The 15,114-nt window shown below is 38.7% G+C and overlaps 1 protein-coding gene across 2 annotated transcripts in view; it reads left to right on the top strand.

Annotated features, from left to right (window-relative positions):
- Positions 1 to 283: 283 nt before the first annotated feature.
- PPP2R5E (protein phosphatase 2 regulatory subunit B'epsilon) overlaps positions 284 to 15,114 on the top strand; it is a 160,293-nt gene continuing 145,462 nt past the window's right edge. The window contains exons 1-2 of one of the 2 annotated variants that reach the window (XM_061429077.1): positions 284 to 368; positions 2,539 to 2,699. In XM_061429077.1, the coding sequence (XP_061285061.1) occupies positions 2,543 to 2,699 (157 nt within the window). In that variant the 5' untranslated portion in view covers positions 284 to 368; positions 2,539 to 2,542. Of the gene's footprint in view, positions 369 to 2,535; positions 2,700 to 15,114 lie in introns of both variants that reach the window. The other variant, XM_061429076.1, reaches the window with a different exon arrangement.

Below are 15,114 nucleotides of genomic sequence, written 5' to 3'. Positions count from 1 at the left end.
CTCCCCTCGTCGTCGCTTCTGCCGCCGGGTCCGAGGCAACGAGCAGAGGCGCCGCCCGCCGGGAATGTGAGCGAGGAGCCACCGGCGGAGCCGCAACGGGGTCGGTGCCGATTTGATGGGACGGGCCCGCGGGGGAGGATCGTGAGGCCGCCGCCGCCGCCGGAGCGCTGTGAGGCCTAGAGGCGCCGCCGCCGCGGAACCGGAGGGACGCCGCGCCGGACAGCCGTCGCCCCGGGCTCCCTGCCGCTGTCCGGACCTCCCCCTGCACGTCCCTGTCCCGCCACCCACCCCCGCTGCGGCCCTCTCTCCCGTCTCCCGCCCCTCCGAAACCACAGATCATCTTTGGATTCTTCTCCAGAAGCTTCAAGGTAACTTCGTCCCTCCAGCCCCGGGGCTTGTCGGCTTCCTTTCCTCCTTGCTTGCCTCTTCCCTGTCCTCCTGGAGAACCTGCAGGGCACCGGACTTGGGAAAGGCCTGGCCCGAGCTGGCGAGGGGTGCGGTGGGATGAGGTGCGGGAGAGGGAGCGCCGGTCCCACTTGTCTGATTTACCTGCAATTGCTTCTGATGTTGTCTCTCGTTCTGTTTGCCCCCTCCCCCCTTTTTCTCCACCTTCCGGCACTGGAGGCGTATTCTTGTCCCCCTTTATCCACTGACGGAGGCGGAGGGGGGAGGAAAGGGGGATTGGTGTAGTGAGAAGGATTCTGTAGCAGCTTAGCTTCTCCAGGGCTTCGGGTGGTGGGGGGATGGGGTGGGTGGGAGCAAAGGGAGTATGTGAGCATCCCTACAGACCAACCCCTTGTCTGTCTTTCTCCTCCACCCCAGCACCCCCTTTGGATTATCCTGAGCTTTGGAAATGCCCTATGCCTGCTGCTCAGAGGATGATAAAGCTTGGGCGCTCTAGTTCGGGGCGAAACCTGTTTCCCCGGGCTTTGCACCGACCCGCTGCTACTGCACGTTCAGTTCTGCAGCGCTTCAGGGTTGAGATCCTTGACGTTTATCCTGGGCTGCGGGCATAAGGGTCAAGTGATTTAAAAAAAAATTTTTTTTTTTTTTGCTACCAGTAACTTATCTGTAAGATGAGACGTGAAGAATAAAGGGGAGACAAAATGAGTGATGGAGGAACAGGATTTACGGAAATTTTGTGTTGTGAGGGTTACGTGTAATCTAAATAACTCACATACCAGATTGGAAAAGAAAGCTGCCCCTAAATTTACAACATACAAATGTGTTGTGGAGCTTCTTGTAGATGCAGTCATTATGAATTTTTAAGTGATCTTACTTCTACAGTCATTCATGCTTTGCAATTATCTATCACATTGTATTTGAGGCTAAATTAGATAGATTGCTAAAAACCTTTTTTTTAAAAAAGAGCCAAACGGGACTTCAGCATCCCAAACCTCAGCACTGTAAGGTTTTGTTTGTTCTTGGTTTCTGTTTTTGTTATTTTTGCTCTGTCAGAATCCAGCTAATCCAGGTAACTTTTTATTCTCACACGTTCAGAAAGAAACTCCCTTACTCTTTTATTTCGAGGTTAAAAGCCACTCATGTTATGTAGGGATGCCAGGTGAGTGATTGCATTTCAGCGTTTCCACTATGTGTCTTATTTCTATTCAAGACTGCCATTCATTTTACATGGGGCATGGTGGAGCCTGGGTGCCATGGAAATAAGGGCATCTGTTTAAATTGGTGAATGAAACTGAGCTTAATGCTTGTTACTTTTAGGAAATAGCCTTCATTTTAATAGTTTGAGAAGGTTAAAAAAAATCTCAAGGAACTGTTCTGTTCCATTAGTTTGATGGAATGAAAATTAATATTTGATGATGAACTTCAAGGGAACTCAACTTTGTTGTCTAAGTAGGCTGTGACTTTAGGTTTTTACGTCAATTTTGGTGCACGATTTCATCATAGTTTTTAAGCTTTAGTAACATCAGATGGCTTCTTTGAAAAAGACTTCTTTGAAATGATTTTAATTATGCCCTTTATGTGTTCTGTTTAATCTAGCCTGTCTTCATTGGTGGTATGGTGTCGTTTATTTTAGCTAGCACATTGCATTAAAAAGACATGCCTTGTTAGTTCAGAAATTGTAAATTTCACCTTGCTGTGATCCATTGGTGTAGATTCTTGAAGTACCATAAGGATTTCAACTCTAGAGCCCATTCATAATATTAAATATCTTGGGAAAATGTATCGATGGAAGTTTTCCAGTTGCAGAATAGCTCCAAAATTAATTTAGGATCTCAAGATGAGAAGAGCTGTGCAGTTAAAAAATGAGTACATGGCTTAGAAGAATTTTTTCAGGTATAAATGAACATCTTTACTGCAATATTACAATATTGTTTATATAGTACTTAAATTCTATTTTCCACCAAGTTTTTCTGTTTTCCCATTGAATATAGAACTGTTAATTGATTTTATTAGCTTTTTTTCCCCCATATTCCCATTTTCAAAAAAAGTGTGTGAGAATTTTAGAATTTGTGTAACACACTTGTTTGCTTCCACCTTGGGGGTGTGTGGATGATACTTCTTTCTCTTCAGTAGGGATATGTCCTCAGCACCAACTACTCCTCCATCAGTGGATAAAGTAGACGGATTTTCTCGGAAGTCCGTCAGAAAAGCCAGACAGAAGAGGTCGCAAAGTTCCTCACAGTTTAGGTCTCAAGGCAAGCCTATTGAGTTAACACCTCTGCCGCTGCTAAAAGGTAAGGCTCATGACCAGGTGTGGATTCCTTTTCAATTCATCTTTTTTATATCTGTATATAATTTTCTTTTTGTAAGTTCCATATTTGTTAAAATTCTATGTTGCAAGTTGAAGGACATGTTTTAGACAAGTCACTCCCCCTTTTTAGAGGGCTCAGTTGAACCTAAATAAATAGCCATGGACAGATGAAAAAAAACTTATTATCAGGAGTATCTCTAACATTGATAAGTAGAAAAACTGAACGCCACAGAAACTTTAAGATGTCTGGGTCTGTGTTTTTTTTTTCTGTTGAGATTTAGATGTATACATTGTATGCAATGACACCTATAAATTGTACAGTCTTAATCACAGGAAGTAGTAGAGGATATGGGACCGTTAACTTAAATATAGAAAATGATACGTGAAATAATTCATTTTTTTAAAATTGAGAAAAAATGGTCAGTAATTGATTACATGCATTCTTGTTTTCAGATAGTACAAACAGGAAATGGATTTGATGATCATTCTTGTTTGTGGAATTAATTATGGATAAGTTCTTATGAGAACTGTTTTTTTTCTAAATTGGACTTTATTCTCAAAGGAAATAAAAAAACTTGGTTTCCTTTAAGCTCAAAGGAAAGAAAAAACTTGGTTGCTAGTTAGTGAACATTTATTTCTATAATGATTTGTGAAATTGTTTCAAAGGTATTATAAGAAAGTTATCATAAGAAAAGCTGGAGTGTGACTAGAAAATGTAGCGGAGGATATTTCAAGCTTCTGTTTTTCCCATATGAATTTATGCTTATGTTTTTCCCAGTGTAAACTTGAAGTTGGTGGAGATGAAATGAATATTTATTACTGTAGAGATGATATATCTACAGTTAATGAAGATGAGCTCATATGAGTTTGGTGGAGAAAATTTTTGACTAAAGATTTTGCTGGTAAAAATGAAAATAGTCTTTGTAAGACTTTGAAAGAAAAATGAAAGAAAAACTTGCTAGGGATAAAAGTAGCCATGCTTGAACTACAAAGTTGGGAGGTATATTGGGTTCTTTATTAATTTATTTTCTCTGAAATGGACAGCTGATAACTACTATCATCTCTGTCTGGCAAAGGACTTTATTTGGAGGAAGCAGTTTAAACTTTTTTAGAACAGATTTAAACTTTGTTATATTAATTTCTTGGGGTCCATGGTAAACATTTAAATTGGAATTTAACTGACCACTCAGAGCCATGATGTTGGTTTTGTGAGTAGTGAAAGAGGCATGCATGAGGCAGATTTGGCTCATGTTTCAACACTTTGCTGTTGCTTACCTTATTTAAAAAAATGTGGTAAAATATATATAACATAATATTGATCACTTTGCCTATTTTAAAGTATGCATTAAGCATGGCATTTACCTTTGCATTGTGAAAGCATCCATCCCCACCTCTCATCTCCAGGACTTTTTCATCTTTCCCCAACTGAAATCCTGTGTGCATTAAATAAATACTGCCTCCCCGTTACCTCTGCCCCTAACCTCTTTGTAGCCATCATTCTACTTTGTCTATGAATTTGAATACTTTAGGTATCTTGTATAAGTGGAATCCTACAATATTTGTCTCTCTTGTGGTTGGCTTATCTTGCTTAGTGTAATGTCCTGAAGATTCATCCATGTTGTAGCATGTGACAGAATTTCTTTCCTTTTTAAGGCTGATTAATATTCCATCACACACACACACACACACTCATGCACACAAAACTCATCTTTTTCCGCCTTTTGGTTATTGAGAATAATGCTGCTTTGAACATGGGTGTATAAATATCTGTTTGAGTCCCTGCTTTCACTTCTTTTGGGTATATACCCAGAAGTGGAACTACTAGGTCATATGTTTAATTTTTTGAGTAATTGCCATGCTGTTTTCCACAGCAGCTGCACCATTTTACTTTCCTACCAGCAGTGCCCAAGGCTTCTTCTAATTTCTGCACATTCTCACTGACACTTGTTCTTTTCTTTTTTTGATAATAGCAATCATAATGTGCATGAAGTGGTAGTTCATTGTGGTTTTTATTTCCCTAATTATTAGTGACACTGAACATCTTTTCATGTGTTTATTGGCTATTTGTATTTCTTTTTCCTATATTTTAAACGTAGTCCGGTAGTACTGAAAAATTTCCAAGATTTCTGCTCTCCAAAAATGTGATTTTTGTGAACTTGTATATTTTGCCAGCATAGGAGCATTGGAGAGCAACAAGATCATATAATACGAGATACATCTGCAAGCTTAATTCCAGACAGACTAAAAGTGATTCTTGTGTAATAAGCACGTTTTGGGAAAATATTTAGGAAGCATTCCATAAGTTAGATTTCCATATCTGTAGAATAACAAAGAAGTAACAGTCATGTACAGACTTGAGAAATGTGTGTATGTTCTTGATTATAGTGAATGTAGAGAGTTTGTTGAATGACATTTGTTGTCCTTACAATGGATTGACTTTTGTTTGTGTGCCTTCTTACAACTTTAGGAAGTGGTTTATGAACATAATGAAAATGTAAGATGAATTTTTCTTTTTTTGCCATTTCCTTAGGAAAAACCAGAATAAATTATACATGCATGCCAAAGGCTAGCTACTGATTTAATTTTCTATAGAATTGTTTTGACTAACTTGGAAGGCTTGAGTTAATTTTATTTGGGGGTGCAATATAAAGTACAGTTGAATTTTGGGGGTTGCTTTAAAGAATAAAGTAAAAACATGTCCTTAAGGTCTTTAATTTTAGGGGAGTTTGAAAATGGAAATTGTATAAACATTGTAATTTTGTAACATTTTTAACATATACTTTTTGAAAGCTCAAAAATTAGGTATTCATTAATGATCACTTATTTTGTGTGTTTGCCCTATAAAAATGTTTATTATAGACATCATAGTATTTGACTGTAACTCAGTCAAATAAGTAACACTACCATTATTGCTTAGCATTTTAAAAAGTCTCTTTATTTGCAGAACTGTAATAAAGTGAAAGGAAAGTTTCATCTCTTTTGCTCTTTTTCTAATAGGTGGGGTTTTGAAATTTGTATCAGTGATTTTATTCTCTGCAGAAAGCAGCACCAGCACGTAGTTCTGTCTGTGTTAATATATTAGAGTGACCTGGCTTTTCCTGCAATTGTGAAATTGCAGGATAGACCTTGACATATAGACATCTGAATTTTCTCCATGAAGTACTTCTGAAAGTATTTTCAGAAGGTCCTAAAGTTTTTAAGCTTGAGGGACTTTTCCTCATTTTCCTGATAAGGGAAATTCAGTAGAGGTTGAGTGCCTTATGAGCGTCATAAGAAAGTAAAGACTTTGATGCTTTCTGGGTACCTGCACAGCAGGACAGGAAGCAGACTTTGACAGGTACTTAGGACGAGATAAACACTTACGCAGATACACACACACACCCATGAATAATAATTGCAATAATACTAATAACTACTAGGAGTTATTATCTGGTCAGGTGGTTTATGTTCTCTACCCACTCCTTATTTCCTTCTCTTTTTAACTTTAAATGATTATATACATTTAGATTTGAGAGAAATGTTTTTGAAAACTACCACCTCTTTGAAAATGTGATTATAATGGAAGTGGCATCATTGTTGCTAGGCTCACAATTCATCATACGTTTCTGAGACATTTTGCTTATAGTTCGAACAGTCGGTATCAGATATTCCCAAAACTTTGATGCCTGGAGGTGCTGTTCAGCAGAAAGAAACTCTTTGCCTCTTGATATTGAAACCTTTAGATGGGTAACATTTCTGTGACACTCATTCTCTGATTTTTTTTTAACTTTAGGCTTATGATTCAGCATACATTTTTATTTTATAGGGTGACAGTTTGTAAGGACTTAAATAATTTCAAGTTAAAACTAGTTTTTGTGCTTTTGAAATTGTTAGATGGGATAATTCCTCTCTTTGATTTGTATCTGGTTTGTATAGTGTATAGGAAAATGCAGATAGAATTCTCAGTTTTTATAATGGTCTAGGGCTCTAAACTGTATTTATAATGAGAATGATCGCCTGAGAAATAGTGTCCTTGATTTTAGTGTTCCCCTTCCTCTGTGGAGGTTATGCTGCAGTGTGGCATGGGAGGAGGTACATAGGCTTTGTTTCCTGCAAAAGTTCTAGCTAACTTCTAGCTTTGTTGCCCAGGGCAAGTGAGTTAACGTCAGAAAGCTTGGTTTCCATATCTTTCAAATGGGAATGATAATAAAAATCAAGAGATATGGCAGTACCACATCCAATACATTACTAATTATTGTCATTTAACTGAGATTTCAGAAGTTAGAATATGAATAATGTGAAATTATTATTTGACTTTTTATATTTTCATAGCAAAAAGTTGAAACTGGAAATTTCTCTGAAAATTAGGAAACAAGAGCATAGTTTTGTGGTCAGGAACCTCTTTCCACCCCCAAATATGAAGAAACAGTGTGCAGATATGTTGATTTTGGTAGACTAGTTATTTTAAATATCTTTATCTGAAGATTTTTTTACCTTCTGCATTGGTATCCTGCCACATATTTGAGTGTAATGCTTTTTTATTTTTAACTTACTGGTGGTTTGAATAGATAGTAGAGTTTTATGGTTCAAATTTTGAAAAATACAAAAGGATATGTAATGAAAATTCTTCCTTCCAAGTTGGTTTTCCTAATTAGTTCCCCTTCCCAGAAACAGGCAGCCATAATATACTTGTGTTGTAGGTATAGGCATTTTTTAAACCCTTGATTTAATTTGAAATGCACTGAACAGAATGAATTTATATGCACATTTTGTATGCACATGTCCATTTTTTTTTTTTAATGGGAGAATTGTATAACATTTTTCAAATTCTTGAAGGGGTATTGGAATCAAAAAAGGTTCAGAACCATTGATCTAGTGATCTAGTTTGTACCTTAGATTAGTGAAGTATATTCTTTATTTTCTTTTCCCTTATGGTTTATTACAAGATATTAAATATAATTCCCTGTAGGGCCTTGTTATTTCCCTGTTTTATAGTAGTTTAAATCTGCTAACCCCAAACTCCTCTAATTTATTACCCCCCTCCCTTTTCCCCCTTTGGTAACCGTGAGTTTTTCTTCTTTGTGACTCTCTTTCTGTTTTATAATTTGTAATTGATGTATATTCCTTAGGCAACTAAATTGTAGTGTGTGTTTGTGTTATGTGTGAATGGTTTAAAAAAAATAATCATAAGCTTTGCTTTTGAACCAGAAGAACATCTGTAAGTTAATAGGTGTTAATGTTCAGCTTTGCAGCCTTTGAAGCAATGTGGTAATATTTTTCTTCGGGAGAAGAAATTATAAGATTTTGCACAAACCAAATCTCACATTACACTGTTATCATGTGTGAAAGATTACAGTAGTTGTAGTGAAGAGGTATTTCATTTACTTTTAGGTGGGAATTTATCTATCTTTCTTCATACATATATGTATAAATCTCTCTCTCTCTGTGTATATATATATCTGTTTATCTGTATTCTCGGAGAAGGCAATGGCACCCCACTCCAGTACTCTTGGCTGGAGAATCCCACGGACGGAGGAGCCTGGTGGGCTGCAGTCGATGGGGTCGCTAGGAGTCAGACATGACTGAGCAACTTCACTTTGACTTTTCACTTTCATGCATTGGAGAAGGAAATGGCAACCCACTCCAGTGTTCTTGCCTGGAGAATCCCAGGGACGGGGGGAGCCTGGTGGGCTGCCGTCTATGGGGTTGCACAGAGTCGGACATGACTGAAGTGACTTAGCAGCAGCAGCAGCAGCATTTATATTCTCTATATATGTATATCTGTATATATATATATCTAATTATATCTGTATCTATCCTAAAAGTCTGTTTCTGTAGAATAGAGAAAATTCCTGTACAGAGTCTTATGTGGGCCAATATAAATTGAGAGTAAGCATTCCTGATTTGTGAATGATTTAAAAGTAGAGTGGCAGCTTGCATTCATATCCATACCATCTGAGTATGATAATTACTGCTTAATTCTTAACCTAGGATTCATGGATTTCTGATTGGGGATAGGGTGTATGTGTTATAGATGGGCTTCAAGGTTCTAAGAACCTCCTAAAATTTTATGTAAAGTTTCTGTGTATATGCTTTGTGTTTTTTTTTTGGGAGGACAGAGTTCATTGCTTTCATCAGATTCTCAAAGATTTAGCATAATCATTACTGCTCTTTCCCCAGAGTTAAGTGCTTCCGGCTTAGACTAAAAGATTGGGAAATTGTTATTACTATTACTGTTTTTTCTGTGTATCAGGTTAGCTTTGTGTGTGCACAGATGCATTGGATAATTATCAGTAAATATTGTAAGCTTTAAACAGAATTCATCATAAAGTGGGTCTCTCCAGGATATAACCCATCCAAGACATAAAAATGAATTAAATTGTGAAATAAAACCTCTCATAAGGTGATCAGATCAGATCAGATCAGTCGCTCAGTCGTGTCCGACCCTTTGCGACCCCATGAATCGCAGCACTCCAGGCCTCCTTGTCCATCACCAACTCCGGGAGTTCACTGAGACTCACGTGCATCGAGTCAGTGATGCCATCCAGCCATCTCATCCTCTGTCATCCGCTTCTCCTCCTGCCCCCAGTCCCTCCCAGCATCAGAGTCTTTTCCAATGAGTCAACTCTTCGCATGAGGTGGCCAAAGTACTGGAGTTTCAGCTTTAGCATCATTCCTTCCAAAGAAATCCCAGGGCTGATCTCCTTCAGAATGGACTGGTTGGATCTCCTTGCAGTCCAAGGGACTCTCAAGAGTCTTCTCCAACACCACAGTTCAAAAGCATCAATTCTTTGGTGCTCAGCCTTCTTCACAGTCCAACTCTCACATCCATACATGACCACAGGGAAAACCATAGCCTTGACTAGACGAACCTTTGTTGGCAAAGTAATGTTTCTGCTTTTGAATATGCTGTCTAGGTTGGTCATAACTTTCCTTCCAAGAAGTAAGCGTCTTTTAATTTCATGGCTGCAGTCACCGTCTGTACTGATTTTGGAGCCCAGAAAAATAAAGTCTGACACTGTTTCCACTGTTTCCCCATCTATTTCCCATGAAGTGGTGGGACCAGATGCCATGATCTTCGTTTTCTGAATGTTGAGCTTTAAGCCAACTTTTTCACTCTCCACTTTCACTTTCATCAAGAGGCTTTTTAGTTCTTCTTCACTTTCTGCCATAAGGGTAGTGTCATCTGCATATCTGAGGTTATTGATATTTCTCCCAGCAATCTTGATTCCAGCTTGTGTTTCTTCCAGTCCAGCGTTTCTCATGATGTACTCTGCATATAAGTTAAATAAGCAGGGTGACAATATACAGCCTTGACGAACTCCTTTTCCTATCTGGAACCAGTCTGTTGTTCCATGTCCAGTTCTAACTGTTGCTTCCTGACCTGCATAGATTTCTCAAGAGGCAGATCAGGTGGTCTGGTATTCCCATGTCTTTCAGAATTTTCCACAGTTTATTGTGATCCACACAGTTACAGGCTTTGGCATAGTCAATAAAGCAGAAATAGATGTTTTTCTGGAACTCTCTTGCTTTTTCCATGATCCAGCAGATGTTGGCAATTTGATCTCTGGTTCCTCTGCCTTTTCTAAAACCAGCTTGAACATCAGGAAGTTCATGGTTCACATTTTGCTGAAGCCTGGCTTGGAGAATTTTGAGCATTACTTTACTAGCGTGTGAGATGAGTGCAGTTGTGCAGTAGTTTGAGCATTCTTTGGCATTGCCTTTCTTAGGAATTGGAATGAAAACTGACCTTTTCCAGTCCTGTGGCCACTGCTGAGTTTTCCAAATTTGCTGGCATATTGAGTGCAGCACTTTCACAGCATCATCTTTTAGGATTTGGAATAGCTCAACTGGAATTCCATCACCTTCACTAGCTTTGTTTGTAGTGATGCTTTCTAAAGCCCACTTGACTTCACACTGCAGGTTGTCTGGCTCTAGGTCAGTGATGACACCATCGTGATTATCTGGGTTGTGAAGATCTTTTTTGTACAGTTCTTCTGTATATTCTTGCCACCTCTTCTTAATATCTTCTGCTTCTGTTAGGTCCATACCATTTCTGTCCTTTATCGAGCTCATCTTTGCATGAAAATGTTCCCTTGGTATCTCTGATTTTCTTGAAGAGATCCCTAGTCTTTCCCATTCTGTTGTTTTCCTCTATTTCTTTGCATTGATCGCTGAAGAAGGCTTTCTTATCTCTTCTTGCTATTCTTTGGAACTCTGCATTCAGATGCTTATATCTTTCCTTTTCTCCTTTGCTTTTCGCTTCTCTTCTTTTCACAGCTATTTGTAAGGCTTCCCCAGACAGCCATTTTGCTTTTTTGCGTTTCTTTTCTATGGTAATGGTCTTGATCCCTGTCTCCTGTACAGTGTCATGAACCTCATTCCATAGTTTATCAGGCCCTCTATCTATCAGATCTAGGCCCTTAAATCTATTTCTCACTTCCACTGTATAATCATAAGGGATTTGATTTAGGTCATACCTGAATGGTCTAGTGGTTTTCCCTACTTTCTTCAATTTAAGTCTGAATTTGGCAATAAGGAGTTCATGGTCTGAGCCACAGTCAGCTCCTGGTCTTGTTTTTGCTGACTGTATAGAGCTTCTCCATCTTTGGCTGCAAAGAATTGAGATGGTCCTTTTCTACTTAGAACTTTGTCCTCTTGGTATCATTCTTCAAATTTCAGCTCAAATGGTACCTTCTTACGGACCATCCTGCATCACTTTAAAAAATAATCTTCTTTGACATTTCTATCATTTTATTGTTTTTTAGCATCATATTTATAACCTGAAATTATTTTATCTTTCTTTACTTGTATGTTATCTGTTTCTCATCCCCCATGAGAATGTAATCTTTAGTGTCAATACCTTGTTTCACTTATCTCTAAGGGCCTAGACCAGTGCCTCATATATAGTTGGTATTCAGTAAGTATTTGTTAGCAAATGAATGAACATTGTTAGATCACAACATTGAGATTATTAGTAATAGCAGTATAGACATTTGTTTTTCCTTTCTAAATATTAAAATTCTTCCCCTCAAATCCAGGCCATGCAGATTTTAACTAGTAATTTACACAAAATAGTAAACTTGTTTAATGAAGATTTTTTAGTTTTAAAGGATCAAATTGCTAAGTGTTCACCTAAAATGCTGAGAATGGGTTTATGTTCTGTGTAATTCTGCGTGTTTCAGGTTAAAAACAGAAGTGGTATCTTGTGGAGAGAGAATAGAGTGGATTATATGTATGGTAGACTAAATCATTCCTTTTACTTAGGGGATTCATCACTTTGATTTTGCACAAGTTAAGATGTTAAGTACAATGAAATTTCTTTTTTCTGCTGGTATTTGGGGACTGAATTATGGGCTGATCAGATTATCAGATGTTCTTTCTTAATATAGTTTGAGAGAATATCTGATTTATAATGGACTTTAAGAGCAATGTTTTATGGTCAGATTTTCTTGTCTTTAAAACTTTTATAATAATGTTAACTCTTAATATTAATTAGATTTTGTAGCACTTGAAAAAGAACAGTAAAGTTTCTTGATATTCCATAAAGGCTAACTAAAGTAATTCTTTGATTTGTTTGCCAATGACATTCTCTTTTACCACTTAAAAATACTTTTCTACCTTTGGTATTGTAAGATTTTATTTAAAAAACCAGGGATCTTATTTTTATATTATAGTACAATTATGCATAAAAGAACTTATGCATGTGATAGCTGTGTATTATTATTGTTACCTAATATATAACCGTATATACCTAACATATGTATCATATATTACTTGTAGGAGGCAGTTACCCTCCCTGAGGTGAGAATGATCTCTGGGGTCACACACACGTAGGTTTGAATTCCAGGTCCTTCACAGCCATGTGACTTCTGAGCATTGGCTTTATATCTTCAAAACTGGGAGTATATGGGACTTCCCTGGTGGCCCAGTGGCTAAGACTCTGTGCTCCCAAAGCAGGGGGCCCTGAGTTCAGTCCCTGGTCAGGGAACTAGATCCCACATGCTGCAACTAAGATCTGGTGCAGCCAAATAAATAATTAAATATTAAAAAAAAACAAAACTGGGAGTGTATTAGAAGAGTAAACTCCGGGAGTTGGTGATGTACAGGGAGGCCTGGCGTGCTGTGATTCATGGGGTCGCAAAGAGTTGGACACGACTGAGCGACTGAACTGAACTGAACTGAACTGGAGAGAGTCAGATTAAGTACCATCAGGCAGGTAAAACATTTAGCTCAGTGATGGGGACATTGTAGGAGTTGAAGAGTATTAACTATCACAATTATGGTAAGAACTGCATAGTAGAAAATGCTTACCAGTGTTTTCAGTTGATTTTTTATTTAATTCATTACATGGACACCCCACTCCAGTACTCTTGCCTGGAAAATCCCATGGATGGAGGAACCTGGTGGGCTGCAGTCCATGGGGTTGCTAAGAGTCAGACACGACTGAGCGACTTCCCTTTTACTTTTCACTTTCATGCATTGGAGAAGGAAATGGCAACCCACTCCAGTGTTCTCGCCTGGAGAATCCCAGGGTCGGGGGAGCCTGGTGGGCTGCTGTCTATGGAGTTACACAGAGTCGGACACGACTGAAGCGACTCAGCAGCAGCAGCAGCAGAAAGATATGGAGTGAGTGGAGCTATGAGAATTAGACTGTAAAAGCAAAAGAGGGAACTGGTTTTTGTGGAACAATCTCAGCATTATTGTTGAGTCAGTTTGAAACCAACTTCTCATTTCAGGAGTAAGAAAGATGGCTAATGTGATTATTTTCAAGGGAAATTCCATTTGTGGAGAGTTACCTAGGAGAAACTATTGTTAGGTAAACTGATTTTGGAAGCTGTCTAGTAGGACAGGATTTACAAACTTTTTTGTGATTGCTTACTCCTGTCAGTAAAAATAACATGTATTTCTGTTCATATATTATATATATGTGTGCTATTATGTAAATATGTAATGCATGTTAAGAACATACACAGACATTGAAAATTAAAAAGGATGATATTGAAAAATACAATGTGTAGATGTTCTTAATACTTCATCTTTTAACCTTCTTTTCCCTTGCCCGCCCTCCCAGCACATTCACTAGCCTTGGGCATCTCTTTATTTTGATGTTTTGCTTCAAAGAGAGAACCTTCTTTTTAGGTTTTGAGCCTTGTTAAATTTATAGCATTTTGTTTTGAGCCAGAAAGAGTTGACACTGAACCCAGATGTGGAGAATTGAATGTGAATACTTCTTTCTTTATCTTCTTGAGGTTTTTGTCTAGGCTTTTGAGTTTATTGCACCTTAAAGAAACAAAATCTAAATGGATGATTTTGCCAGTTTGAATATCGTAGATGGTTCCTTGTTGAGGGCTCTTTGCTGTTGATGGGTAGGTTTCAGAGGGCTTGTGAATTTAACCCTCATGAAATTCCAGGCAGTATTTTATGTCTCTGTGCAGATTGACATTTTTCTGGGCATAGGGTTTAGAGTGTTCATCAGATTCTCAAAAGGAGTTTCTCCCAAAGGCTAGCAATCATTGCCTTGGGTGGTGGGTGTCCATTTGCTCAGAGCAGAAAGAGAGAGAATTCGTCATATGACCCGTTTCTATAGAAGGGAGATCTCATGTCAAGAGATTTCTCCTGCCTGTGTCTTCTGATTTTTAATTCTTTTTGGTATCAAACAGAATCTTAAAAGATGTTTGAAGGTAGAAGTTGCTACGTGACTCCAATGTGGTTGGTTGGAAAATTTTTGATCAGTGTCTTTTGAAAAATTAAGCTGACTGAATGTAAAATTGAGAGTGCCTGTAAAACAGCATTTTCTCTGGAACAGTTGTAGACCAGGAAGAAGTCGGGTGGAGAAGCTCAGGTTATCTTTGCTGGTGAAGAAATAATTTAGTAACCAGTGAAGCAGAAGAGAAGCGCTGTCTCTTGGTTCTGCCCTGTGCTGGGCCATGTGGCACGTGGTGTTGCATTGACGCTTCGCAACAACACGAAGAGCATGGGATGTTTGCTGTTGACAGAGGGTAGAGAGGGCCCGAGTTGGGGCCCCAGGCCCACCTGGTTTCAAAGCCAGGGCCTTCTCCATTGTATGCATTAGTGGTGGATGAACACAGGTGGGCCCTGGACCTAACAACTTTCTTGCTTATGCTATGCTAAGATGATTTCCTAAGTGAATCATCTTACTACCTCTTGTAAGAACCCTGAAAATTGTGAGGAGATGAGGTGATGAGAAAGAGAAGCAGAGAGTAGAAGAGCAGGGAGCAGCCAGGCTGGCAGGAGCACTGTGGTGATGGAGAAGAGTTGAGGAATAGTAGCAGGCCTCCCAGACTCAGCTCCCTGGAAACGCCAAGGCAGTGCCACCGAGAGGCAGACAGAAAGGGTAGTTGGCACCTCACAGTGGCAGGGAGAGGGAAGATGCCTCCCTGGACCCCTGTTGTCAC

This window comes from Bos javanicus, chromosome 10 (assembly GCF_032452875.1).
Source record: "Bos javanicus breed banteng chromosome 10, ARS-OSU_banteng_1.0, whole genome shotgun sequence".
NCBI classification, from domain to species: Eukaryota; Metazoa; Chordata; class Mammalia; order Artiodactyla; family Bovidae; genus Bos; species Bos javanicus.
This window is presented reverse-complemented; position numbering and strand designations above follow the sequence as displayed.